Source organism: Exophiala mesophila (genome assembly GCF_000836275.1).
Source record: "Exophiala mesophila strain CBS 40295 unplaced genomic scaffold supercont1.1, whole genome shotgun sequence".
Lineage (NCBI taxonomy): Eukaryota > Fungi > Ascomycota > Eurotiomycetes > Chaetothyriales > Herpotrichiellaceae > Exophiala > Exophiala mesophila.
The window spans coordinates 783,569-806,608 of record NW_015622504.1 but is presented as its reverse complement, the minus strand read 5'-3'; the positions used below and the strand labels follow the sequence as shown (position 1 = coordinate 806,608).

Here is a 23,040-nt window from a genome sequence, read left to right as displayed (position 1 = left end):
CAAAGTTCACTTTGCTGGCTGATATCTTGGCGATGTCCATTTACTATTATTGATAGCCCAATTCATGATATGCGGACTCGCCTTTCCTAATGGATCTTACATCTCCGCAGCACCGAATCTGTTCTGATAACAGAGCATCGAGCTGCGGTTATGGTATCAGTGAAGCACCCTGGACAGTTGATCAACACTAGCACCGACGAAGTAAGTCAAGGGATGATCACTCACTACCAATCGATGGCTTGTCTTGAGCACGAGGTGTTGCCACTCGTGAATGAAATCATCCTCTGGGTAATCGTCGTGGTTCACGTCCAAGTGACCACGAGGAGCCCATATTCGAGGGACGATTGCAATTGCACGCCCTATATACAGGAATTAGCTTTATGGATGGTTGAATTTACCACCACAGACTGACCATGAATGCTTTGGTTGCTGACGATTCTCAGTAATGCCTCGCCGGCATCGCCAATTTCTGCCAACACCACTCCCTTGGAAGTGATGCGTTCAAGAGCGGCGTCGTTGATGATGTCGGTCTTGATGTACCTATTCCCTGTCAGAATGAAGCACCCACTTCCATTGGTGTGTAATATAGCATACCAAGGAGCAATATAGTTGACTCTTGTGCCATGAATCAAGCTTGTCTGTCTGAGGGAGCCCAACATGCCCCGCAACCCATATTTGGATGCATTATATTGGGGAGTGCCTGGTTGGTTAACGTAGCCTGCCAGGCTACCCTGAAGGACCAGCGAGGTCACAGACGACGGGTCTCGTGCAGCCTGTGCTTCAAAATAATGCAAGGCCAGTTTCACCGTGTATGTTGCTCCAATCAAGTTCACGTTCAAAATCTTGAGGTCCGGTTCCTCGGGCTCGCCTCCTTCTGCTGCGCCTGGAGGGTCGAGACGTCAGTGATCAGTGTCACATAGATATAGCCCAGGATGGTTCGCTTACTTGGGTTAAGAAAGACGGGATCTTGGCCACTGATGCCAGCGTTCACCACCACAATGTCGATGTTGCCCGATGGTGACTTTGCAGTCGCCGACTTGAACAGAGCGGCTTGATCTGCCCACTTGGTAACGTCACATTTTGAGTAGTGAACTTTTCTGCATGTCTAAAGCGTAAGCCTCGAACATTACTGGTATCAACTGGGAAGAGAAGATGGTAGACTTGCCCTGGGTACTGCTTGCTCAGCTTGTCTGCTCCATTCTGATCGAGATCTCCGATAAAGACGGTAACACTGAGATGGTGGTCAGTCCGTGGCTAGATCACCAGGTGTAACCCAGATGTCCTTACCCGGCATTTACAAGGACGTGTGTATATGTAGCTCCTATGCCGTTACTGCCTAAATGGTGTTAGTCAAGACCAACATTGCCAGGCCTCTGTATAGCCACACAAACATTAAACCTTACCGCCAGTGACGATTGCTGTCTTGCCACTCAGGCTTGACGCGTCAACCGGTGTTGAACAGTCAACTGGCCCGGTGTTTTGATATCGAGCACTTGAAGATGCCATAGTCGCGTTGGTTTCTCAATCGTTATTGATGCAATCAAAACCTCAGCGAGCAAATTTTCGAGAGATCCAGGTTTCTACACGTCTACCTTTATGCATGTATCTATTCACTACAGGCTTGCAAAGACCCGAAGCCGGATATAAGACCTTTGTCGATACTATTCTTTCTGACTCTCGTCTACACTCACTCGGTACCTCGGATACCCCGCAGAATAAAACTCCAACGGTGGTGGGGGATTCGGGGCAAACTCTAACCCAAGGCTCCATTCTGCTGGATGGACCCATACTACCACAACCGTTGTCGATGTGTTGGGCGACTGTTGAAGGCTCTTGTGAAGCTGGTGCTCATGAGATATGGTCCTTGAGTTGAAGTCCATGTGCAGCGACAGTATCCACTCAGTGGTTGCTTGGGATAGGTGCCTAGGGTATTTGGTTTGCTAATACCAAGAGCGAAAGTCGCAACATTCTGGATTTACCTTTGTGTGGTGCTTTACCTTCAAGGTCCAGACTGGCTGGTCCAAGGTGCCTGAAACCACAGAACCCCATCGCTACGTTGAGCTGCATCTGGAAAAGTAATCCAGCGAAACAAGCAACACTGAAGGAAGCCAGGGCTTGTAGTAGCGTTGACAGGCAATAGCACCCTCCCGAGCACCCGCCGCCACAAAAACCGCACGGCCGGGCCCCAAGTGAAAGAATTAGCGACGATAAGGCGAGTTCAGAACGGGTGACCCAGGTTGGTAGTGGGATCAAGGTACCGGGTACGCAAACTGTGGTCCAGATCGCGTCCAAATTTCTTGGAAACGGAAAAAATTCAATGCTCGGCACGCATTTACTTTAACCCGGGGATGACGTGTAGCCAATCACAGAGCGCCAAGACTGTCGACGACTTCGCCGGATTCTCACGACTAGAATCTGGGTTTTTTTCTCCCATCAAGACGACATTCGAAAACAAATCAGAACCGCATACAATTGGGAAACAACAGTGTCAGAGTGGTTGCGCCGAATCCGAGGGCAGCTCTGGAGGTTGGATGGTGCACAATGCCGGCTTTATTGGAGGATCCTGATTCAGGTGTGATTTATCGTCAGACAGGCCATGTGCCCTACCCGACATCCGACAACCCCCAGATACCATCTTCGATATTCCCACGACCTGTCACGTTGCGCGATCGAATCACAGTCGCAACTCTGGTGCCATTCTTCTCGCCTGATGCCGTTCCAAAGAGGCTACTCGCCTACCTAGGTGAGAACCTCAACAAGGAAATCGAAGGCGGAGACACCTACCCCATGAAGGACCCTTTATCTCTCGACAAATTTGGTTCTTACTGGTTTGGAAATTTCGGCGCCATCATGATCATGGGAGACATTGGTGGGATTGAGGCTGTTATCGACATGGAACGCACGGGCGCCGATTGGAGCAAGCTGTGTTTGGGCAGTTTTTATGTCAAGCCCAACTATCCAGGAAGAAGCAGTCATGTCTGCAATGGTGGATTCCTCGTGACGCCTGCGGCTCGCAACAAGGGCGTGGGCAAATCGATGGGTCAATGTTACTTGGACTGGGCGCCTCAATTAGTACGGATTTCCTTTGTCACTCGCGACCCGTTGTGCTGACCAAACAATTTTCAGGGATATACCTATTCGGTGTTCAATCTGGTGTATGAGACGAACACAGCATCAACAAAAATATGGGATTCACTCGGATTCAAGCGAATTGGCAAAGTGCCTGGTTGTGGGATTTTGAAGTCATCGCCTGAGCCTGTTGATGCCATCATCTACGGACGCGACCTCTCCTCAGAAAGTGAAAATGTGGCGTCAGAAGAACGATTTGATAAAATCCGTTATTATCTTCGGCACCAACTCTACCCGCAAGGCGCTGATCGATCAGAAAAGAGTCGCTTACGGAGTGCAGCAACGCACTATAAATTAGTTCCAGGGCAAGATGGCGTGGCGGAGAAATTGATGTTGAAAGACAAGGAGGTTATTTCGGACCCGCAGGCACAGTACGACATTGCCAAATCAATCCATCATCAGACTCATGGAGGTATCAATAAAACCACAGCCATCATCGCAACGAAATACCACTGGATCCGGATCAAAGAGACAGTCAGTCATGTTATCAAAAATTGTCCGGACTGCAAAGACACCAACAAGCCCCCTGTTGGCCGTGGTGAGACAAGACCTGGGAGAAGCAAGACCATTGATGAAGCGCCGCCAAATCTGCCACTGCCACAGTCACAACCACCTCCACCACCGATACCTGACGTGACAAGCCTATCGCAAGAAGATCTATCGGCTAATCATATATCGGACCATGACTTTGTCTCGATACAACAACCGATGGACCTTGCCAATGGCCACTTGAGTGATCCGGACAGCCACCTCCACGCTTACGACGAGATGGCGATCGATCCACAAATCATGGAGCAGATCCAAGCAGAAATGAATTCGACATATGGACCCAACGCGCATGCCTATGTGCAGGCTGGTCTACCATCGTTCGCCGACACGTCACACTTGCAATCCCATCATGACCCGCATGACTTTGGCCAACAGCCTTCAGACCACCAGTTTATTCACGACCCGACCTCAAACATGATGGGCCACGACCATGTCATGAACGACGGAAACCCAGGCACCGGACTCAACAACATGCAACCGATGCAGCACGTATTACCCATGGATTACATGCATCCAGATCCACAAAACATCAACAATACGGATGCAAAGTATGAATTGTGAAGAGGCGTTGGTGGATGACAATGAGTTGGTTTTTATTGCACTTTCTAGACAATTCGATTCGACCGTGATTAGGGCGAGCATGCTGGACGTGCAACATGTCCGAAGCAGGCATTTTCTTCTTCAAAGGGGACGAGTGGTGGCTTGTGGTTTGTAGTCGGCAGCCTTGAGGCAAATTACGGTGTTGAGCAGCCTCAACATTCGAATGATTCTTGCATGACTTGGAAATATTGTGTGCACCAGTGCAATGAGACTGTACGAAATTTATAGAGCAACAGCCAGTTCAAACTGCTTCGATCTTTGGAGTCGTTGATGAGTTTAACAAAGCCCTAACTAGTGTGCTTATTTCCACGGAGGTGAAAATAGGCTAATAGGCACCTCAGGTAGTAAATTTCTTTAGGGGCGCTACGGGCTTGATCTGAGCGACCCGTGCCTAAAGAGCGCCTAGAAGTCCTTCAGCAAGGGGGAAGGGTCAGCTGGGAGGACCAACTTGGTGCCTGGAAAATGCCCGGCATCGCCAGGCGGGCAGACACGACGATGTGCTGAGCTACCTTTCCTTGCGGCAGAGGGCGCAGTCACGTGTGAAAACCCTACCCATGTCCCCAATCCCCCCAATCCACCTCTTCGAAATTGGTACTTGTACGTAAAGGCTGCCGCTGTCCTCCAGCATGAGGATCATTAATCCCTACCTCGACCATCTCCACGATACCCGACCTAGCCTCTGAATCTCCGCCCAGCTTATCTTCCCGCCATTTCAGTCACTGCTATTCAAACCTCGGTCGACTTGATCCTTCTAGGCCTTGTTGACGACGACTTCACGGGCGAATCTTGGTGATCATCTCCCAACGATGACTGCTGGAAACCAGCTTGTCATTATGCTGAAGCAAAATGCCTTCTACAACAACCAAAAGGGTCTCACGTGCGAGACTTCGGACCAAGACCGGATGCATCACCTGCAGAGATCGACGTAAGAAGTGCGATGAGCGTAGGCCAATCTGTCAGGCATGTCAACGTCTCAAGATCTACTGCTGCTATAGGGATGCTTCTGAAGGGCTCAAATCACCGACTCCGACCCCAGCTGTTGTCGCCGAGAGCCCTGCTGAAGACCATGATTCGGTCGAGATAGTACCAACTCCTTCGCCACAAAGCACGTCCCTAATCCTTCGCCCACAAGGTCTGAGGACTCAACGAGACTTTGACCTGTTTCACTACTGTTCGGAAAGATTCATCCCACTTTTGACCATCCCTGACGCCACATACGAGTTCCGAGATGCCGCCCACGTGTTTGCAGTCGGCTTCGACGAGCCTTGGGTCATGCATGCCGCCCTCGCCCCAGCTGCACTCCATGCATCACACGCCGAGCTCATCCCCAAAGAGGACGCCATCGTCTATACTCAGAGTGCCCTAGAAGGACTACGCCGTGCAACCGAACGGGTGGTAGCTAGTTCTGAATCGAGGGAAACCTTTCTTGCAGCTTCCTTGTTCATGGGTGTGTTTGAGGTAAGTATCCCCAGACTCCCAAGAACTGAGTCGCACTAATTCACCACCGCCAGGATTTCTACTCTTCACTATCGAGTTCCAGCCTCACCCACTACCGTGCGATTGGCAAGGTGTTGGAGATGAAAGTCGATGGAACAGCTCGACTGGACTTGAGCCGCATGTCATTCTTTGAAAGAACCCTATTGGACTCGGTCCTCTACCATTTCTCCACCAGGATCTTATACGAACGCGACATTGAACTCAGCTGCTCCGCATTCCCCAGCGTAGCCATGGCGAAATACATTGACGCCCTGGAGCATGCACCCAAAGACAACAGTAATCGAGATACCATTCTACCCGTGCTGGGCAAGATTCCCCCTGCCATTTTCCTCCTTATCTATCAAGTTACTTGGCTGAGTCGGCAGCATCCGCTGGACGAGTCGAACCAATCGCTTGCCGTCGACTGTCTTGCCGAGTTGGATGCGTTCCAAGAAAGATACCCAGCACTCGCATTCTCACCGACCGATAGCCTTGTGGGCATGCGGAATTCAGACATTACCCCCAAACTCTACGCACTTGCTCTACGAATTTTTCTTGCCAAGATCATCGACCCGGACAACGTCTCGTGCGATTCGCCTTGGATCCAGGAGCTCTCCAGAATCGGCTTTCGGTTGCTGCAAAGGTACGATGGCACCGAACCATGTGGACAGCTGATATGCTGGCCTGTCGTGGTGTTGGGCTGTGCCGCATGTCCCACCACCATGGACGAAGCCATCCTAGAATCTGTCGACGGCGATTTTCTTTCTGACAGTTCTCACATGCGTCAGAAATTGCAAGAGGTCCTACTCCAGATTTGGAAGGTTTCGTATTCGGGCAATGTCCGAAGGACAGCGAGTACGTTACGGCAAATTTGGGCACTGCCGACGTTTCTCATCAGGACTCCCTCTGTTGATTCCTTACCCACAAATCAGATCAGATATGACGGTTTGAAGGCTTTGATCTCTAAGGCTGGTCTTGGTCCCGAGAGCTTTTCGTCGTTGCCGTGAATAATAATTTGGCCTGCTACGACAAAGTCATTGCTGCACCAAGATGCGAAAAACTACTGACGATTCGATGAGCCACGTTACACGAGTTTTATAGCCTAATTTAATGACCAGTGGCGTACGTATCATGCTCTAGATCTTGTCGACTGCCTCATGCCTTGTTCAGAATCGAATCAACCACTCGAGAAATATTGATGACCTCTTCGTCTCGCATACGAGTGGTGGCTACCTGTATGGAGACTGGGGCGCCATCGAAAAGCTCAGGAATGTCTAGCACGGCGCGTGTTAGATATACTGCGTCCAATACACGAAGCCAGAATTCACTTACAGCTTGTTCCAGCTTGTCCAGGCTGTGGCTGGAATGGCTCGCTATCAATTTCCTTGGAAGCCTTACTGAACGGCATGACCACGGATGGAAACTGATTAAAGGTTAATCCGGTAGCCGGTACGACAGAGATTTAATCAACTTACATCGAGGACATTGAAGAGGACGGTATAAGGTGGCCAGCCAAAGGTGTCATGTGGCACAGCAGTGTTCTGTGCGGCTGGTGCAATGATGGCATCCAGCTTGTGGTGGTTCCATAGTTTCCTCCAGTCTTCAGTGTACTCTTGTCGCTTGACGGACAGAGCGGCATATTCATGCAACTTGTCCAGATGCTTGAAGTCGGGAATAAACTTGTATTTTCCATGATTAGCTGTGGCGGTCTGGGCGAGGACCGAAGGCACTGGCGGCTCGCCACTGGCCTTCAGATGGCCCATTGCAGCACCTGGGGTCAGAGTGAACAGCTCGAATGAGAGCTCGCATGCGTCGGCAACCCGCGTCTCACCGACATCCAAATGAACTATCTCATGCCCCTGGGCTTGGATGAGCTTGACAGCTTCTTCGAGCGCTCTCTTGACTGGGGGGTGCAACGGATACAAGGGATCAGCTGGCAAGACACCAAACCTCAGACGGCTATTGGTGATTGGCTTGAGGGTGCGCCAGGGGACGTCCAGCGCGGTAGAATCGAGCAGGGCAGGGGTTGAGTCGATGACGGCTTTAGCAAAGATTTCTAGCGCCTCGAAGTCATTGGCCAAAGGTCCGGCAGATGCCACAATGGGCTTGAAGCCTGGCAAGCCGGGGATGGCCTGGCCGCCATATGGAATGCGGGAGGATGTGGGTTTGAACCCATAGGTACCACAGCACAACGATGGGATGCGAATAGAACCCGCAACATCAGTGCCAACTCCGATAGGAGACCCTCGCATGGCAACAAGAGCACCTTCGCCGCCACTCGATCCTCCAGCATTCAAGGCCGTGTTGTGAGGATTGAGGGCACGGCCAAAGATGTTGTTGTGGGAATCGGCCGTCATGAGCGTCATAGGGATGTTGGTCTTGCAGTAGAGAACAGCGCCAGCACCGAGCAACACGTCGACCAAGGGTGAATTGGCCTCGGAGAGTTTTCCCAGGAACGAGACATAGCCAATACTAGCTTCGAGACCCTTGATTTGGAATCCATCCTTCATACTGATCGGAAGACCATGTAGAGGACCCAGAGGTTTCCCGTCAGCCTTGGCCTGGTCCAACTCTTTGGCACGGGCAATTGCCTGGTCAAAAAAGGTCTCAGTGAGACATGAAACCTAGTAGATTAGAGGGAGACCTGAGGTCAGCATAGGTCCATGTAGTTGGAATCACACCAGTGAGGCTCTTCGCATTCGGGCATTAAGGAGAATGAGGCGGGGAGAATTTATCCCTTACCAACTGTTGAGCTATCGCAGCCCTCTTACAGAATGCAGTCGCCACTTCCAGAGAAGTGTATGCACCCGAAGCCAGCTTGGACAAGAGTTCAGCGACGGTGTTTGACTCTGTGATTTCAACTTCTCGTTCCGACAGAATACCTGATCGTTTAGGGATGTCGAGGTCCAAGATCCGGTTGGCATTTTCCTCGAGCGGGTACTTCAATTCCTTTTTGATGGACTCGGGGATCTTCCATGCCTCGGGAATCAGAGATTGGCTCTTCTTCTGTTTGGCGGCAACGATGGTCTGCCAGTCTGAGTTTATGGAGCCCATTTTCGGGTGCAATGCTAGAGATGAGTGAGAGGGAGGGTTGGGGTAGATAAGTATGAAGTATGAATTGAATATAAATATAAATATAAATGCTCCGTCGACGTTTGATATTCAATCTCTTATTAGGACGGAGAGGAAACAACAAGATTAAACTTGAGCGGGGTCGAGATCTTAGGTTCTACTCGATATAGGGTGATAGAAGTCCTTAGGATGAGATCAACCAACTATATATACTACTGCTGTATCCATCTATCGTTCAACATCCGACACAAGAACGCCGTGACAACGTTAATCATTTCGGTAACCAGACGGCAATCATGACATCCATCTCAAGTAGGTATGTACTTGTCTTGTACGAGAGAGTATATTTTATTTCTTAAGCACGCAACAGCCTTTGTTCTCTGTGGTTGGCTTGAGGCGCCCCTCAGCTCCTGTCTACGACTATCCGTATATCCATGTCCATAACCCCGCCTTTAGAGCCAATCCGGCGGAGATCGATCGTATTGGCCAGACACTGCCAGAGGACAGTCTGCCTGAGAAATAAACAGACTGTGTTTTTAGGTGGCCTGGCGTGCCTGGGTGCCTCGGTAGAAGCAGAAGGGGATTTCTGGGGTAGAGATCTTGGGTTCTTGGGTAATTGTCTTGGTCACCCTGATGTGGTGATGATGGCATGCTGTTGATGATACGCTGTTCTCCGCCCACCACAGATAGCCAATCATCCATCTTTGCGCGGCCCCTCCAACAACGGCAATGAGATAATGAACGGTCAGACTGCTTGCTCCAAATGCTGGTGCGAACATCAACCTTGGCTTTGTACGAAGAGAAGTCTAGATTTCTAGTCTTGTTGGTGGACACATGGTGGGCGGCGTCCGCGGCGACCGTTCGTCAGTAGTATAATAATTATTATCCTTGGATTTAAAGGTTCGGCACTTACGAAACAGAACTAAACAGGCGAAACAGGCGACACACCCTATTCCACCGAAAAAGCCGCAACGATCAAGGTTGCTTCTTTGAGGACCGCTGACGCATATTGGACTGGGGATCCTGGGCTCGGACTACATGATTAGGCTGCCAGCATGGGCGAAGCAGGAACCTCGAAGATTCCAGCCGAATTGATATCGAAGCTCTCGGCAGATCCAGGGACTCCAGTACCTGACCCCACCGTATCGTTCTGGCAGGAGCCGGTCTTGCCATTTGCAGACCAGCAATCTCCTACTCTAGCAGAGAGTGCTGATGTGGTGATTTTGGGTTCCGGCATCACTGCTATCAGCACTGCGCAGCATCTCCTGCGTCTTGATGCGTCGTTGAAGATTGTGATTCTGGAGGCTAGGAGGGTCCTCTCTGGTGCTACGGGGCGAAATGGCGGACATATCAAGGCTGTTCCCGTCGCAGATTATATGCAGTTGAAGAAGCAGTTGGGTAGGGAGAGTGCAATGAAAATCACACGGTTCAGGCTGGCTCACTTGGATGCGTTTGTCAAGGAAGCTGAATTACTTGGCGAGGCGGGCGAGGCGGGATTGGTGAGGCGAGTTGAAGCCTGCAGTGGCTATTACGACAAAGCTGCCTGGGAAACTGCAAAGTCTAATCGAGAAGGATGGCTTCAAGATTTCCCAGAAGAACGTGAGCGATGGACCATTCATGAGCAAGATTCAGAGTTGAAGGTATGTCTGGGGACTGCGTCTGAGTCGATGGACGCGGCGATTCGAGGTTGACTGACGAGGTGTATGTAGGAAATGGGTTTAGTCAATGCCTATGGCGCTCTTCGTGGACCGGCTGGGGCAGCATGGCCATATCGGTTTGTTGGCGCAGTTCTATCCCAGTTGTTAGCGACTGGACAAGTGATGCTCGAAACTCATACCCCAGCGACAGGCGTCAGGCGCACCACCACAGCATCTCACCCATATCAGGTGGAAACCCGGCGAGGAATCATCTCGACCAAGCATGTCGTTCATTGCACCAACGCATTTGCGGCGCATCTACTTCCCGCTCTTCGTGGCAAGCTATACCCATTGCGTGGGCAGATGACTGTCCAGTCAGTTCCTGATGACTTCCCTCGCTCTGGGGCAAAGAGATCTTGGAGCACCATATGGGCACGAGGGTTTGACTATATCACTCAGTCGCCGGGACCTGACGGATCCCTGTATCTTGGAGGAGGTCTCTTGCAAGGCGGATGGGAGAGGGATCGAGACATTGGAAACACGGACGATAGCCAACTTAGCGCCCAATGTCTCGAACACCTCGAACAGGTACCTGGAAAGGCATTCTTGCATGGTCAAGGGGCGCAGATAGACAAGAAGTGGACAGGCATCATGGGATTCACAGGCGACGATCTGCCATTTGTCGATCGACTCGCCAGTCATGTATCGGGTCGTGAAGAGTGCGAGGCAGGTAGCGGAGGCGAATGGATTGCTGCTGGGTTCAATGGATATGGTATGGTGCATTCGTGGCTCAGTGGAAAGGCGCTCGCCAGCATGATTCAAGGACGTGAGGACGAGATCTTGGATTGGTTTCCGCGGGAGGAATTCGCCTGCACGGAGAAGAGACTGCAAGGCATGACGCCAGAGGGTGCCTTGTCTCGGTGGTGAGCTTAGAATCGATAGTCAGGTGGCTATAGTATGTATAGGACAAGCAACAGTCGGAGCGTCTCACCTTCCAAGGCATCTAAGGCTTCTATAGCGAGATGCCTCTAAATTGCCAATCTAGCCATGTTATCACTTGATCTTTAAATAACAGTTCCTTGATGAGGCTTCCACGTGGCCATAAAAGTGGCTGACGTTTAAGGCACGTTTGACTGGGGAGAAGAAGAGTTGCCGAGTCGGCTCAGGGGCGATATGAAACAGTATTGGTTGGTACCGTGTCTTGGTTCATTCGGTACCAACTAAGCGGGATTCTTCGTTTGTTCGCGAATGACTACTGGTAGAGTGGCCATAGGATGAAGAGTGGATTGCAGATTGCATGCAGCTGGTTACGCAGGTGGCAGTAGTACGAGTGATAACTGCGCATGTACGGAGTAAGAGTTGCCAGTTGGTGGTGATGGTTCGAGCCCTGGCGAGGCATGCGAGGCATGCACCCACGCGAGGCTCCAGAACTCCAGGTCGCAGCTGCCAAAAGAGTTTACCCACATATCAAAGAGCCAAGGAGGAAGGAGCATACGGACTACATTATGAAGAAATAATGCAGGCAGGCAGGCAGGCATCAGACTTGCAACCACCAACGAACTACGAGCAACTAACTGCGCCTGCAGGTTCGACCGAGTCTAGCACTGGATAGTCAATTGTACTCCGTAGACATGTCGTGCTCTACCCGTGTCAGTTCAGCTTCTTCTATTTGAGAACCTTGACCTAGGCGTGCCACTCTCTCTCGACCCTGGTCTAGTTATGTTAGCTTCACGAAGACGGACCGGATCCGTCTTCCCTCAACCTACTTCCTACTCCACACGATCCAAGCTTCCTATCGTCCTCCCCTCAGAGCTTGCAGCACTTGGGATCCGTGGTCTGTTCACGCACTCCGTACAAAGAACGACTTTCAGCTGACCAACGGTGTGCTTGCGCGATCAAGTCTCCGGCGATGGGTCTACGGAGTAGAGCTTCTACTCCAGCACTCGAACTGCTCCATTTGCTTCTTTGAGTCCCTATTACCACTTCAGCTTTAGCAATCAAAACACAACCGAGTTGCACTATCAATACTATTTAGGCGCAGCCTGAGACTCTTTCCTCCACCTCACCCCGCCAGAGCCAAACACAGTCCCCTGAATCCATATACCGAATCCTTCAATATTGCAGCCGAAAAGAATCAGACAACAGCCACGGCTCTCGTGTGAGCGGTGCCCACTTGAGCGGGGAACTCAACTATGCCAACCTCGATGCCCAGTATCAAACTAAACTGCAACAGGGCAATCCCAGGTAGTCCGCGCACTACGGCGCCCACCTAGCTCCTGCGCCCCTCTGACGACCATCTCGGCCGTCAATGCCAACTCCAAGCCAGCCGTCTATCCCTGCTTGCGTTATGCCGTGTCCAGCAGAGTCTATTCTGGCGCACCCACTTTTGATTGGTTTCCGGCCATTGACATATCATACTGCTCAATCCACCATACCTGCCAACACCTTCATTGCGTCGGAGATCAGCATTTTAGTCTCGTCCCTTTGCCATAGTACACCCCTCAAGCATTTCTCCATGGCCCACGTCGCTCTCTTGACCACTCGACCTTGAAGGGACTATCGCGTGGCAATGCCCACCCGACAATCGAACTACCAGTCTACTAGATAACGAAACGTGGCACCGGCACAGAACTGCATATGCATATATACTGCACTGATCCATGCCTAGTCGAGAAAAATCGGCAGTCTCCCGCTCATCTTCTTGCTTTGACATTTACTTAAGGCCTTCTGCGGTCTCTTTGCGGTGTCCTTTCCCTGGTTCTGCCTTTTCAAATCTCTTGTACAAGTCGCGTTCAAACTCTTGGTTTTAATACACGGCCCAAGATGTCGGTTACAGATGTTCACGAGAGACTTCCTCCCGGAACCCAGAGAATCGAGGACTCGATTGGGTCCAAGATTCTCCTGGCACCTCAGCCCAATGCCGACCCAAACCAGCCTCTGGTCAGCTCCTCGATGCCTTTTTGAACATCCCCAGTCGCTAACCTCTGCATAGAATTGGTCCACATTCCGGAAAAGTGTCCACATGGCGATTCTCTGCTTCTACGCACTCATGGTGTTCGCAACGTATGCCTCAATCAACCCCCAATTCTTTCCAGACTGATCATGATCCTTACACTTTTAACAGACTCTGTATCATGGTTCCCCTCTGGCAAGACCTGAATGAAGATCTCGGCTTCAGCTATGACACCTTGAACAACGGCTATGCGGCCAACATGGCTGGCTTATCCGTTGGCTGTCTCATCTTCATTCCCATGGCCCTCAAATTTGGCAGACGTCCAGTCTATATCGCGACTGCCATAGTCATGCTCGCCACCGTTACATGGCAGGCTAAGATGAACACCGCTGCAGACATGATCGCTTCCTACGTCATTATGGGCATGGCTGGTGCGGTCAATGAGGCTCTGTTCCAAGTCACCGTACGTGATCCTTCCTTATCCAAGACGATTAATCCCCTACTGACCTCCATCGAGGTTGCAGATCTCTTCTTTGTTCACCAGCGAGGAACCATGAACGGCATTTATCTCTCAGTGGTGCTTATCGGAAATTATGTAAGTACACCACGTTGACCCTCAACGCTGGTCGGCCACCCCAAACCATGTTTTGCTGACGCCAAATTTTCTAGTTTGGACCCGTGGCCGGCGGCTACGTGGCCATCTCTTCTCAGGGATGGCGCTGGGCGCTTTGGTATTGCGTCATCTTCGATGCCATTCTTGTGCTCGCTTTGATCTTCTTCCTCGAGGAATCAAAGTATACTCCCTTGGTTGTTCAAGGCGAAGAGGTCCCCACCCCATCATCCTCCTCCAAAGACGAGACTCTCTCCAAGGTTCCAAGTGCCACTAAGCCGCAACTGGGTTCTGTTAATGTTGATGCCACCGATGCCGCTCAGAACGAACGTCGACGGCTGGTTGATATTGACTACAGCATTCCAATGAACCCGATCTCCAAACGTTATGCATTATGGAGTCTGGAGAAGCAAGCCTCGGGGGAAAAAAGAAACATTTGGCTCCATGTCTATCAGCCCTTCCAGCTTCTTGCCACTTTCCCAGCAATCATGTTCACAGCACTGCAGTACGGGTTCCTGATTGCCATGCTTGCCATCCTCGCCGTCACACAAGCAACCTTGTACCCATATGAGCCTTATGAGTTCAGTGCAGCAGGCGTTGGCAACATGAACATCCCACCTGCAATTGGCGCTATTCTGGGCAGCATCTTCGGTGGGCCATTGAATGATTACTTCATTGTGCAAGTAGCCAAACGCCGCAAGGGTATCTACGAGCCTGAGACCAGACTGTGGTTGTTCCTTGTTCCCGGCGCCTGCATGCCTATCGGACTGTTCATGTTTGGTCTGACCATTTCTCAGGTGCCTTTTTATCATATCTGGCGCTAAAGTCATATGCTAACCAGCTGATAGGGCATGGCATGGCAAATCAATGCCGTAGGAGCAGGCTTTATTGGTGCTGCTATTGGTGGATGCGGTGATATCTCTTTGACCTACTGCCAGGATTGCTACCAATACGTAAGTTTCAGTGTGCTTCAAGGCCAACTGGGCGAAAGTGGAAGCTAACAACATTCAATCAGATCCTCGGTGATGCGCTCACCTCTGTCGTCTTCGTCCGCAATATCATCTCGACTGCCCTAGTGTTTGCACTGACCCCCTGGATGGAGGGTATGGGCGTGTACAACATGTTTGTCTTGTTGGGATGTTTGGCAATTGCAGTCGCGTTGACTTGTGTGCCATTGATCATTTGGGGTCGCCAATGGCGCAAGAAGCTGGCTCCCAAATACGAATACTATGCTGCGAAGCAGTACTAGTGCACTGCTCAGTGTGCCTGGCTATCTCCCCAGGTCATCACCAATACATATACAATAGACTGAAAAAGATCTAATGACATTAAGTTATACGAAGCATTTTTACGGCTCTCCCCCTTTCCACCTAATTGTGTTCCAAAATGGTTGAAGATGCGCTGCAGGACAACACATGTGGGCGATGCTCGCAGGCAGTAGCACATGGATCACGGTTCACGAAATAATGATCACGAACTCGCCTTCCCCTCTAGGGCTCTGAAACCCATCCAAGTATGAGGATAGAATGTCCTCCGTCACCTCGAAAGCCGCCTCTGCAGCACGTCCACCAATTCTTGCCTTTCTCTCCTGAATCCTCCGCCACAAGGTATCCCTGTCCGCCTCAAGATACACCAAAATTGTCTTGGCTCCTCGATCCTCAACAAGTCTACGGTACTCATCGCGATCCTTCTTAGCGTAGAAGGCGCGGTCGAGTATCAGGTTCGAAGGCGGTATCTGCTCAAGTTGCTGAACCGTGGAAGCGTGGAAGATTTCGTCCGCTTCCTCCTGATACTGCTCGCCGAGTTCTGCGGGAAAATCGACCGAATATATGCCGTGTCGTTCGTAAACGATGGAGTCGATCGACAAGCGCTGGAATTTGTAGGCGGGGAAGTGGGATTGAAGGCTGGTGGAGAGGGTAGTTTTGCCGGAACCTATGGTCGAGGGACATGTATCATTGGCATGTTTATTGACGGCACTTTAAGAAGAGAGATGCAAGTGTTTGTGTCCCATCTGCACAGGACATACCCGAGATTCCACACATCATCACCACAATAGGGCGATGATCATTGTTACTCTTCTTTAGTAATTCAACTAAGGCTCCGGGGATTGCCCCTATGGATTGACCATCTTCAGCCATGTTTGGCATCTGGACTGTTAAGTAGTTCCGTTGCGTCAAGGTTGTAGGATCCTTGATCAACGCATGCTGCAAATCAAATTGATACCAACTTGTATATGCCCATTGGAGAGAATTCTTCGGTCGCTTCACGATTGAATGACTCACTGTTGCACTGCCATTATGAATGTCACCCCTCAAATTCAGCGGAATGGATGACTCGAGTTCACAGGGTTGTGCTGTTCGCGATTCCTCGAGGCCGCTACCCCTGACTCAGCACTCCGCCGAAGTGGGATACTCCGGCGGAACAGACGCCAACGCCAAGATATACAAGTCTGTCCAAAGGTTGTCAAAAAAGTTTCCAAAGGCTGCCAGAATCGCTTGAGCGCCGGTGCGGATTCGAAACGACGCCGCCTACAATACGACAATTTCGCTCGATCACTGCAAGCACCGTCCACACAAGCGCATAAATCATCATCATGGCAGCCTTTGGAGGGCAGACGCCCACAATCATCGTCCTTAAAGAGGGTGCGTTTAGAACCCCGCGGCACATCCGCCTGCACGCTGAGACTCTTAATGCTAACGCTCTGTGACCGCAGGCACCGATGCTTCTCAAGGCAAAGGACAAGTTCTCTCCAACATTAATGCCTGCCTCGCGGTTCAGAACACTATCAAGTCGACTCTCGGTCCCTATGGCGGCGACCTTCTGCTGGTGGACGCCAATGGACGACAGACGATTACAAATGACGGTGCCACAGTCATGAAGTTACTCGACATTGTCCACCCCGCCGCCCGCATCCTCACAGATATCGCACGATCGCAGGACGCCGAGGTTGGCGACGGCACTACCAGCGTGGTCGTCTTAGCCGGAGAAATCCTCAAGGAGATCAAAGAGTTTGTCGAACAGGGTGTCAGCACACAGACCATTATCAAGGGCTTACGGCGGGCGAGTCAGATGGCCATCAACAAGGTCAAGGAAATCAGCATCAACACTCATGAAGGCAACAAGTACGACACATTGAGAAAACTCGCTGCGACGGCCATGAGTTCCAAGTTGATTCATCGCAACGCCGACTTTTTCACAAAGAGTATGTTCCCAATGAGAACCCATGGAGGGTGCGTATACTAATCGCTATTGCAGTGGTTGTCGATGCCGTGCTTTCACTGGACCAAGAAGACCTCAACGAGAAGTTAATTGGAATCAAGAAGATCACAGGTGGCGCTCTCGAAGACTCGCTGTTCGTGGACGGAGTGGCATTCAAGAAGACATTTTCATATGCTGGATTCGAACAGCAACCCAAAAGCTTCAAGAACCCCAAGATCGTCGCCCTGAATGTGGAACTAGAGCTTAAAGCCGAGAAGGACAATGCCGAGGTGCGAGTCGAACAGGTTTCGGAGTATCAAGCAATCGTGGACGCCGAGTGGCAGATCATCTACAACAAGATGGAGGCTCTTTATAAGACTGGGGCAAAGGTAGTGCTGTCAAAACTGCCTATTGGTGACCTGGCGACACAATACTTTGCTGACAGGGATATTTTCTGTGCTGGCCGTGTTGCGTCGGAGGATCTGGAGCGAGTGTGCCAAGCTACGGGGGCAGTGATACAGTCGACGTGCTCGGACATCCAGCCTTCACATCTCGGCACCTGTGGTCAATTTGACGAGCGACAGATTGGCGGAGAGCGATACAACTTGTTTAGCGATTGCCCCGAAGCCAAGACATGCACGTTGATATTGAGGGGAGGCGCAGAACAGTTCATTGCCGAGGTCGAACGATCATTACACGATGCCATCATGATTGTCAAACGAGCTCTGAAAAATAACACGATCGTGGCAGGTGGTGGAGCAACGGAGATGGAAGTGTCGGGGTACATTCATCAATACGCCGACAAGAATGTACCACACAAGCAGCAAGCTGTGGTCAAGGCATTTGCCAAAGCTTTGGAAATCATTCCTCGTCAATTGTGCGACAATGCTGGATTTGATGCCACCGACATTCTCAACCGTCTCCGTGTCGATCATCGGAAAGGAAACGTGTGGGCGGGTGTGGATTTTGACCACGAAGGCGTGAGAAACAACATGGAAGCATTTGTATGGGAACCCGCACTGGTCAAGGTGAATGCGATTGCGGCAGCTGTCGAAGCAGCATGCTTGATCCTTAGTGTGGACGAGACCATCAAGAACGAAGAAAGTCAACAGCCTCAAGCGCCTCAAAGAGGCCTTCCCCCGGGAGCGGCTCAGAGAGCATTGAGAGGAAGGGGACGAGGCATGCCCAGACGTTGAAAAGGGGTCAACCGCAAAAAAATCATGCTCGCCAAAAGGAGACAAGGTCCTGCGCCCATGGGGAATCACGTCCCAGAGTCGAGCGGCCTTCCGTTCGTTGGCTACCTTAGGTTCGAACTAGAGCCTGCAGAATCTTGGCAATACAGTGATGGCCTTCAAACAAGCCAACAGAAGGACTTGCTGACAATCATCAGATTGTGCTGTCGATGACAGAAGCTCTAGTTGCGGATGCCCCCATCACATGCCCTGAACAAGATTGTGGTGCGAGCCTGGCGATAACGGGTTCGCTCATGCCAACAAACCTTACCTACTTACGACATGTAGCATTGCCATCATGAAAAGAGTCACGAGTAAGACGACGGTTTAGCGTTGGTAGCATGTAGCAGTCCATAGGCGGTGTGTCATCAATAGAGAAAACCCCAAGTCATGGCGAGAGTGAGCACTGTTGACTCTCAACATTGTGCGTCTTGCATGGCGTTCAATAATAATATCCTATACTTGACTGTCAGAAATGACAAAGTCAACGGGCTTGGTCCAGGCGTTCGGAAATGCCGTCCAAGGGTGGCACGTGCCAACAGGCGACAGACAAAAGTACCTTACTGGACGACTCCATAAACAGCTCACGTGCATGAAAGGCAGCAGCTCATAACAATGGAAGCGGAAATGTCATAACGTGGGCGCAGCTGAACACCCTTGGTTTGCAGTCGGTCAGTTGCGATTCCTGAGCTAGGTGACAGCCCCTCGACAACATGGCGTCAGGCTAATTATTTCAGATGGCAACGTGTTGCTGTGACACGTGGATGGAGCAAGAGGGTGCTGAGAAGACAATCAAAGTATCCAAAACACCCTTGTTTAGGCGGCTAAAAGTCTGTGGAATTGAATAAACCAGGGTCTGGAGTTCTGGACTGTTTTGGGAAGACTCATATTGTGTAAGTGATGTGCTTCTATGGATGGACATGGCAATATGACCTTTTGAAGATATTAGACTTCTGGTCGCCCCGAATCAGGCGCGGCGAGTCGCAGATCACATCTCGATCTGACTCCGTAAGGTAACCATGAGCTGTTATGAAGTCAGCGTGGGGCGGTGGACACTCCTTTGTTCTGCACCGAGACCCCAAATTGGGGGGGCATGGGGGGATCCTGACATCGCTAAACTCGGCTGTGGCTGAAAGGCTGGCCGCGGCCATCAGCCCGAACTGCAAGGGCCCTTGGAGCTGAGCCGTCAGGTGGGAAAAAGTCACAATTGTATCAACAAATTCAGTAAGAGATGAACAATAGCCAAGGAACTGATTGGATTTCTTCCAGCAGGGGATGAGACTCTTTGGCTCACATAGGCGAGGTTGTGAAATGTGCCTCTGGACATTTTTGTGGTAGTCAAATATGCGTCCCTATCTAATTCTAGGGTCGCTTAACCATAAATAACCGCTTGTTGGTTGGCTCTTCAGCCATCAGAACCCAGGTTATAAAAACCAGGATTGGTCTACCGTGGCCCACGACCCTGGGTTAAAGCCATGCAAAGCAATCGCATTGCCAGGTGGGAGAGATGAAATAGGCAGTTCTAAGAGAAATGCATCAACCTCGCTGTCACCGTGTTGGACAGCTGTGCTAAGCAGGGTGCTTGGTAAGTACAGAGGTACCTACCTAGGTAGGTCGAGTATTTAGGTATGTAGATCTGCAGACCTTTGTAGTCAATGCGCTGCTCTCATCATGCTTCCAGCTCATGTGTACCTCAGTTAAGAAAATGTTCAGGTCCTAAGCACCTTAGGTATTGAGCGGTACCCTCTGAATGCCCCTAGTGCCCGATGGGCCCCTATACTGTTACTGACTTAGCCCCAAATGTCACAGCCTAAAGGATAGGCGAGTACGTAGAATCATCTCCAAGTTTCGGGGTATGCGGTGTGCATTCGTCAGCTTCGCTCCTTGGCCGAGCCCATTCCTTGGTCGTCTTTCTGGTCTTCAAGGGAAGCAAGCGCCACTCAGCAGCTGTTCTTGCCAGTTCACTTGCGCCTTGCCCTACAGCTGCGAAACAAAGAAGAAGCGCCGTGTGTCTTCCTCATTTTTCCATCCATCATCTCCTGGATTTCTCCTACGCTCGATATACTTCTATCGTCCAAGAAATATTGACCTAGACCTCGACGTTGACAGTAAGCATTCACCTAGCCAGGCGATTCATAATTATACTTTTCTCGCTTCTTTAAACACACCTATCAGGCTCCCGGCCAGGCTTTCAGATTGGTGTCTGGTCCCTGGGACCATTCCGACCGAACGCGTCGACACCACCCTTCGATCCACTTCGTTTGGACCCTAGACCAGAGCTTACGGTACGACCTACCATTCTGTCGTGCCTCTCTAGACTTGAGCCGAACTTTGCGAACCCAACCCGCCCGACTGAAATTCGACAAACAGCATATTGTGCCTAACATACGCCTAACTGCTTTGCCTTGACCCGAAAATCATTGTGCTTACAACCCGATCCTTTTCTCCTCTCGACATTATCACCATTCTTCCTCTCGTCTCCCAACATCACCTATACCCACGAACCACTCCCTCTTCAGTTTTCTCGACTCCACCATAGACACACACAGAGACACACACATATACACACACACTCGGAAAAGTGCAATGTCGTTCTATCCTGGCCAGGGCGGCTACGGAGCGCAGCAACATCACGGTGGCGGCGGCGGTTATGGATATCCTCCTCAATCACATTCACCAGTCCCAGGTTATCCTCCCCAAGGCTACAACCAAGGAGGATATCCGCCGCAGTCGTTTTCGCCGCAACCACCTTATGGACAACAGCAATATGGCAGTGCGCCGCAAGGGTACGGTGCCCCCCCTCCCCAACAGGTAGCTCCATATGGCTACAACAATCCCCCCCCCCCTCAACAGGGCGGATATGGTGGTTATGGCGCACCTCCACCTCAACCCAACGGTTATCCTGGTAAGGTCATCCCGTTTTCGTCTTGCTGTTTAAACATGTCTGACTCATTTACAGGTCCCCGACCGGGGATGCCCAGCGGCAACAGTGGTTATCAGCAACAACGCCCTGGCGGCGGCGGCAGCAGCAGCAGCAGCAGCGGCGGTCCCCCTCCTCCTCCTACTGCACCACAGCAATTTGGCCATGGTGCTCCTTCAAACTACAACTTTCAATACTCAAACTGCACTGGCAAGAGAAAGGCGCTTCTGATCGGCATTAATTATTTCGGACAGCGGGGTCAGCTGCGAGGATGTATTAATGATGTCAAAAATATGTCGACTTATCTGAATCAGAACTTTGGATATGCCAGAGAGGACATGGTCACATTGACAGACGATCAGCAGAATCCCATGTCGCAGCCCACCAAAGCCAACATTCTCCGGGCCATGCATTGGTTGGTTAAGGACGCCCGGCCCAACGATTCATTGTTCTTCCACTACAGCGGTCATGGAGGTCAGACACCCGACTTGGACGGAGATGAAGAGGACGGTTACGATGAGGTCATCTATCCTGTGGACTTCCGGTCGGCAGGCCACATTGTCGACGACGAGATGCATAGAATCATGGTCATGTCCTTACAGCCTGGAGTCCGACTCACCGCCATCTTCGATTCATGCCACTCAGGCTCCGCTTTGGATCTTCCATATGTCTACTCCACCCAAGGTGTCCTTAAGGAGCCGAATCTTGCCAAGGAAGCTGGTCAAGGTCTTCTCTCGATTGTTTCGTCATATGCTCGCGGAGATTTGGGCGGCATGGCCTCGACTGCCATGGGCCTGTTCAAAAAGGCGACTACCGGAAATTCGACATACGAACGCAACAAGCAGACCAAGACCAGTCCGGCCGATGTCATCATGTGGTCGGGCAGCAAAGACGAACAAACCAGTGCCGATGCAAGCATTGCAGGACAAGCGACTGGAGCAATGAGTTGGGCATTCGTGACCGCATTGAAAAAGAACCCTCACCAGAGCTACGTTCAATTGCTCAACAGCATTCGAGACGAACTGGCGACAAAATACGATCAGAAACCTCAATTGAGCTGTTCACACCCGCTGAGTAAGTCTCTCCTTCCCCTGCAACACCCAAGAGATTACTGACTACCATCTAGACACCGATCTTCTATATGTCATGTAGGAGACACGAGCGAAATTTTAATGGTTGCGCCGGCGTTGTTTATCGCCATCAACTCTCGGATGCGACGATGATGAACTGTGTATAATTGAGTAAATAGCACTATGGCGTTGACTCTGGTGCATGGCTCCCTCGCTACCCCGGTGAACACAATACCCGGAAGAGTAAGAGGTAGAGGAATTGCTAGTCAAAATTCATACTTGTTTCATGATATGACATGGAGAGACTCTGGCCCAGACTTGATACCACTTGTGATGAGCACTCTCGGTGGTGTAGACAGGCGGATGTTTGAAGCCGATCACATGATGGATGACTTGGATTCCCCGTTGTTGTGGGGAACTATTAATAGGCGACGATTAAACAACTCATAGGTTGTATGCCCGCTAGGGCGTCTACAGATACGTATGCACATAGTAGACACTCACGGTACTCGTACTCGTGTCACCCATGCCACTGTGGCACTGCAACATCAAGAACGCCTTGCGATTCTCGTTGGCACGGAATTATGCGGGCAC

The 23,040-nt window shown here is 51.0% G+C and overlaps 8 protein-coding genes across 11 annotated transcripts; 6 read left to right on the top strand and 2 right to left on the bottom strand.

Moving 5' to 3' along the window:
- Nucleotides 1-148: 148 nt before the first annotated feature.
- Nucleotides 149-1,506, bottom strand: PV10_00271 (uncharacterized protein; the record flags this gene model as incomplete). Its single annotated transcript, XM_016364318.1, has 7 exons — nucleotides 149-169; nucleotides 226-359; nucleotides 413-540; nucleotides 595-877; nucleotides 946-1,097; nucleotides 1,288-1,336; nucleotides 1,404-1,506. 7 exons carry the CDS (start codon nucleotides 1,504-1,506, stop codon nucleotides 149-151), a joined length of 870 nt encoding a protein of 289 aa, XP_016227967.1.
- Nucleotides 1,507-2,446: 940 nt separating this feature from the next.
- PV10_00270 (uncharacterized protein) lies at nucleotides 2,447-4,533 on the top strand. The gene is made up of 2 exons (XM_016364317.1): nucleotides 2,447-3,072; nucleotides 3,127-4,533. Exons 1-2 carry the CDS (start codon nucleotides 2,542-2,544, stop codon nucleotides 4,237-4,239), a joined length of 1,644 nt encoding a protein of 547 aa, XP_016227966.1. The 5' UTR covers nucleotides 2,447-2,541; the 3' UTR covers nucleotides 4,240-4,533.
- Nucleotides 4,534-4,934: 401 nt separating this feature from the next.
- PV10_00269 (uncharacterized protein) lies at nucleotides 4,935-7,332 on the top strand. Its single transcript, XM_016364316.1, has 2 exons — nucleotides 4,935-5,736; nucleotides 5,790-7,332. Exons 1-2 carry the CDS (start codon nucleotides 5,125-5,127, stop codon nucleotides 6,759-6,761), a joined length of 1,584 nt encoding a protein of 527 aa, XP_016227965.1. The 5' UTR covers nucleotides 4,935-5,124; the 3' UTR covers nucleotides 6,762-7,332.
- On the bottom strand, nucleotides 6,709-8,985 carry PV10_00268 (uncharacterized protein). The gene is made up of 4 exons (XM_016364315.1): nucleotides 8,497-8,985; nucleotides 7,230-8,378; nucleotides 7,087-7,177; nucleotides 6,709-7,028 (listed from the first exon to the last, which is right to left on the bottom strand). Exons 1-4 carry the CDS (start codon nucleotides 8,806-8,808, stop codon nucleotides 6,910-6,912), a joined length of 1,671 nt encoding a protein of 556 aa, XP_016227964.1. The 5' UTR covers nucleotides 8,809-8,985; the 3' UTR covers nucleotides 6,709-6,909.
- Nucleotides 8,986-9,726: 741 nt separating this feature from the next.
- Nucleotides 9,727-11,455, top strand: PV10_00267 (uncharacterized protein). The gene is made up of 2 exons (XM_016364314.1): nucleotides 9,727-10,466; nucleotides 10,536-11,455. Exons 1-2 carry the CDS (start codon nucleotides 9,882-9,884, stop codon nucleotides 11,388-11,390), a joined length of 1,440 nt encoding a protein of 479 aa, XP_016227963.1. The 5' UTR covers nucleotides 9,727-9,881; the 3' UTR covers nucleotides 11,391-11,455.
- A 1,496-nt stretch (nucleotides 11,456-12,951) lies between these two features.
- On the top strand, nucleotides 12,952-15,370 carry PV10_00266. 2 transcript variants are annotated; one of them, XM_016364312.1, is made up of 7 exons: nucleotides 12,952-13,403; nucleotides 13,456-13,526; nucleotides 13,588-13,879; nucleotides 13,934-14,011; nucleotides 14,086-14,823; nucleotides 14,875-14,979; nucleotides 15,042-15,370. In XM_016364312.1, the coding sequence occupies exons 1-7, from the start codon at nucleotides 13,287-13,289 to the stop codon at nucleotides 15,273-15,275; spliced, it is 1,635 nt and encodes a 544-aa protein (XP_016227961.1). In that variant the 5' UTR covers nucleotides 12,952-13,286; the 3' UTR covers nucleotides 15,276-15,370. The 2 variants fall into 2 exon arrangements, with proteins under 2 accessions (XP_016227961.1, XP_016227962.1); XM_016364313.1 differs by having other exon boundaries at nucleotides 14,086-14,979.
- A 1,143-nt stretch (nucleotides 15,371-16,513) lies between these two features.
- Nucleotides 16,514-18,864, top strand: PV10_00265 (T-complex protein 1, eta subunit). The gene is made up of 3 exons (XM_016364311.1): nucleotides 16,514-16,668; nucleotides 16,740-17,228; nucleotides 17,282-18,864. Exons 1-3 carry the CDS (start codon nucleotides 16,620-16,622, stop codon nucleotides 18,418-18,420), a joined length of 1,677 nt encoding a protein of 558 aa, XP_016227960.1. The 5' UTR covers nucleotides 16,514-16,619; the 3' UTR covers nucleotides 18,421-18,864.
- A 1,568-nt stretch (nucleotides 18,865-20,432) lies between these two features.
- PV10_00264 lies at nucleotides 20,433-22,956 on the top strand. 3 transcript variants are annotated; one of them, XM_016364310.1, is made up of 3 exons: nucleotides 20,433-21,361; nucleotides 21,416-22,450; nucleotides 22,503-22,956. In XM_016364310.1, the coding sequence occupies exons 1-3, from the start codon at nucleotides 21,043-21,045 to the stop codon at nucleotides 22,526-22,528; spliced, it is 1,380 nt and encodes a 459-aa protein (XP_016227959.1). In that variant the 5' UTR covers nucleotides 20,433-21,042; the 3' UTR covers nucleotides 22,529-22,956. The 3 variants fall into 3 exon arrangements, with proteins under 3 accessions (XP_016227959.1, XP_016227958.1, XP_016227957.1); XM_016364309.1 differs by having other exon boundaries at nucleotides 21,416-22,956; XM_016364308.1 differs by having other exon boundaries at nucleotides 20,433-22,450.
- Nucleotides 22,957-23,040: the final 84 nt, after the last annotated feature.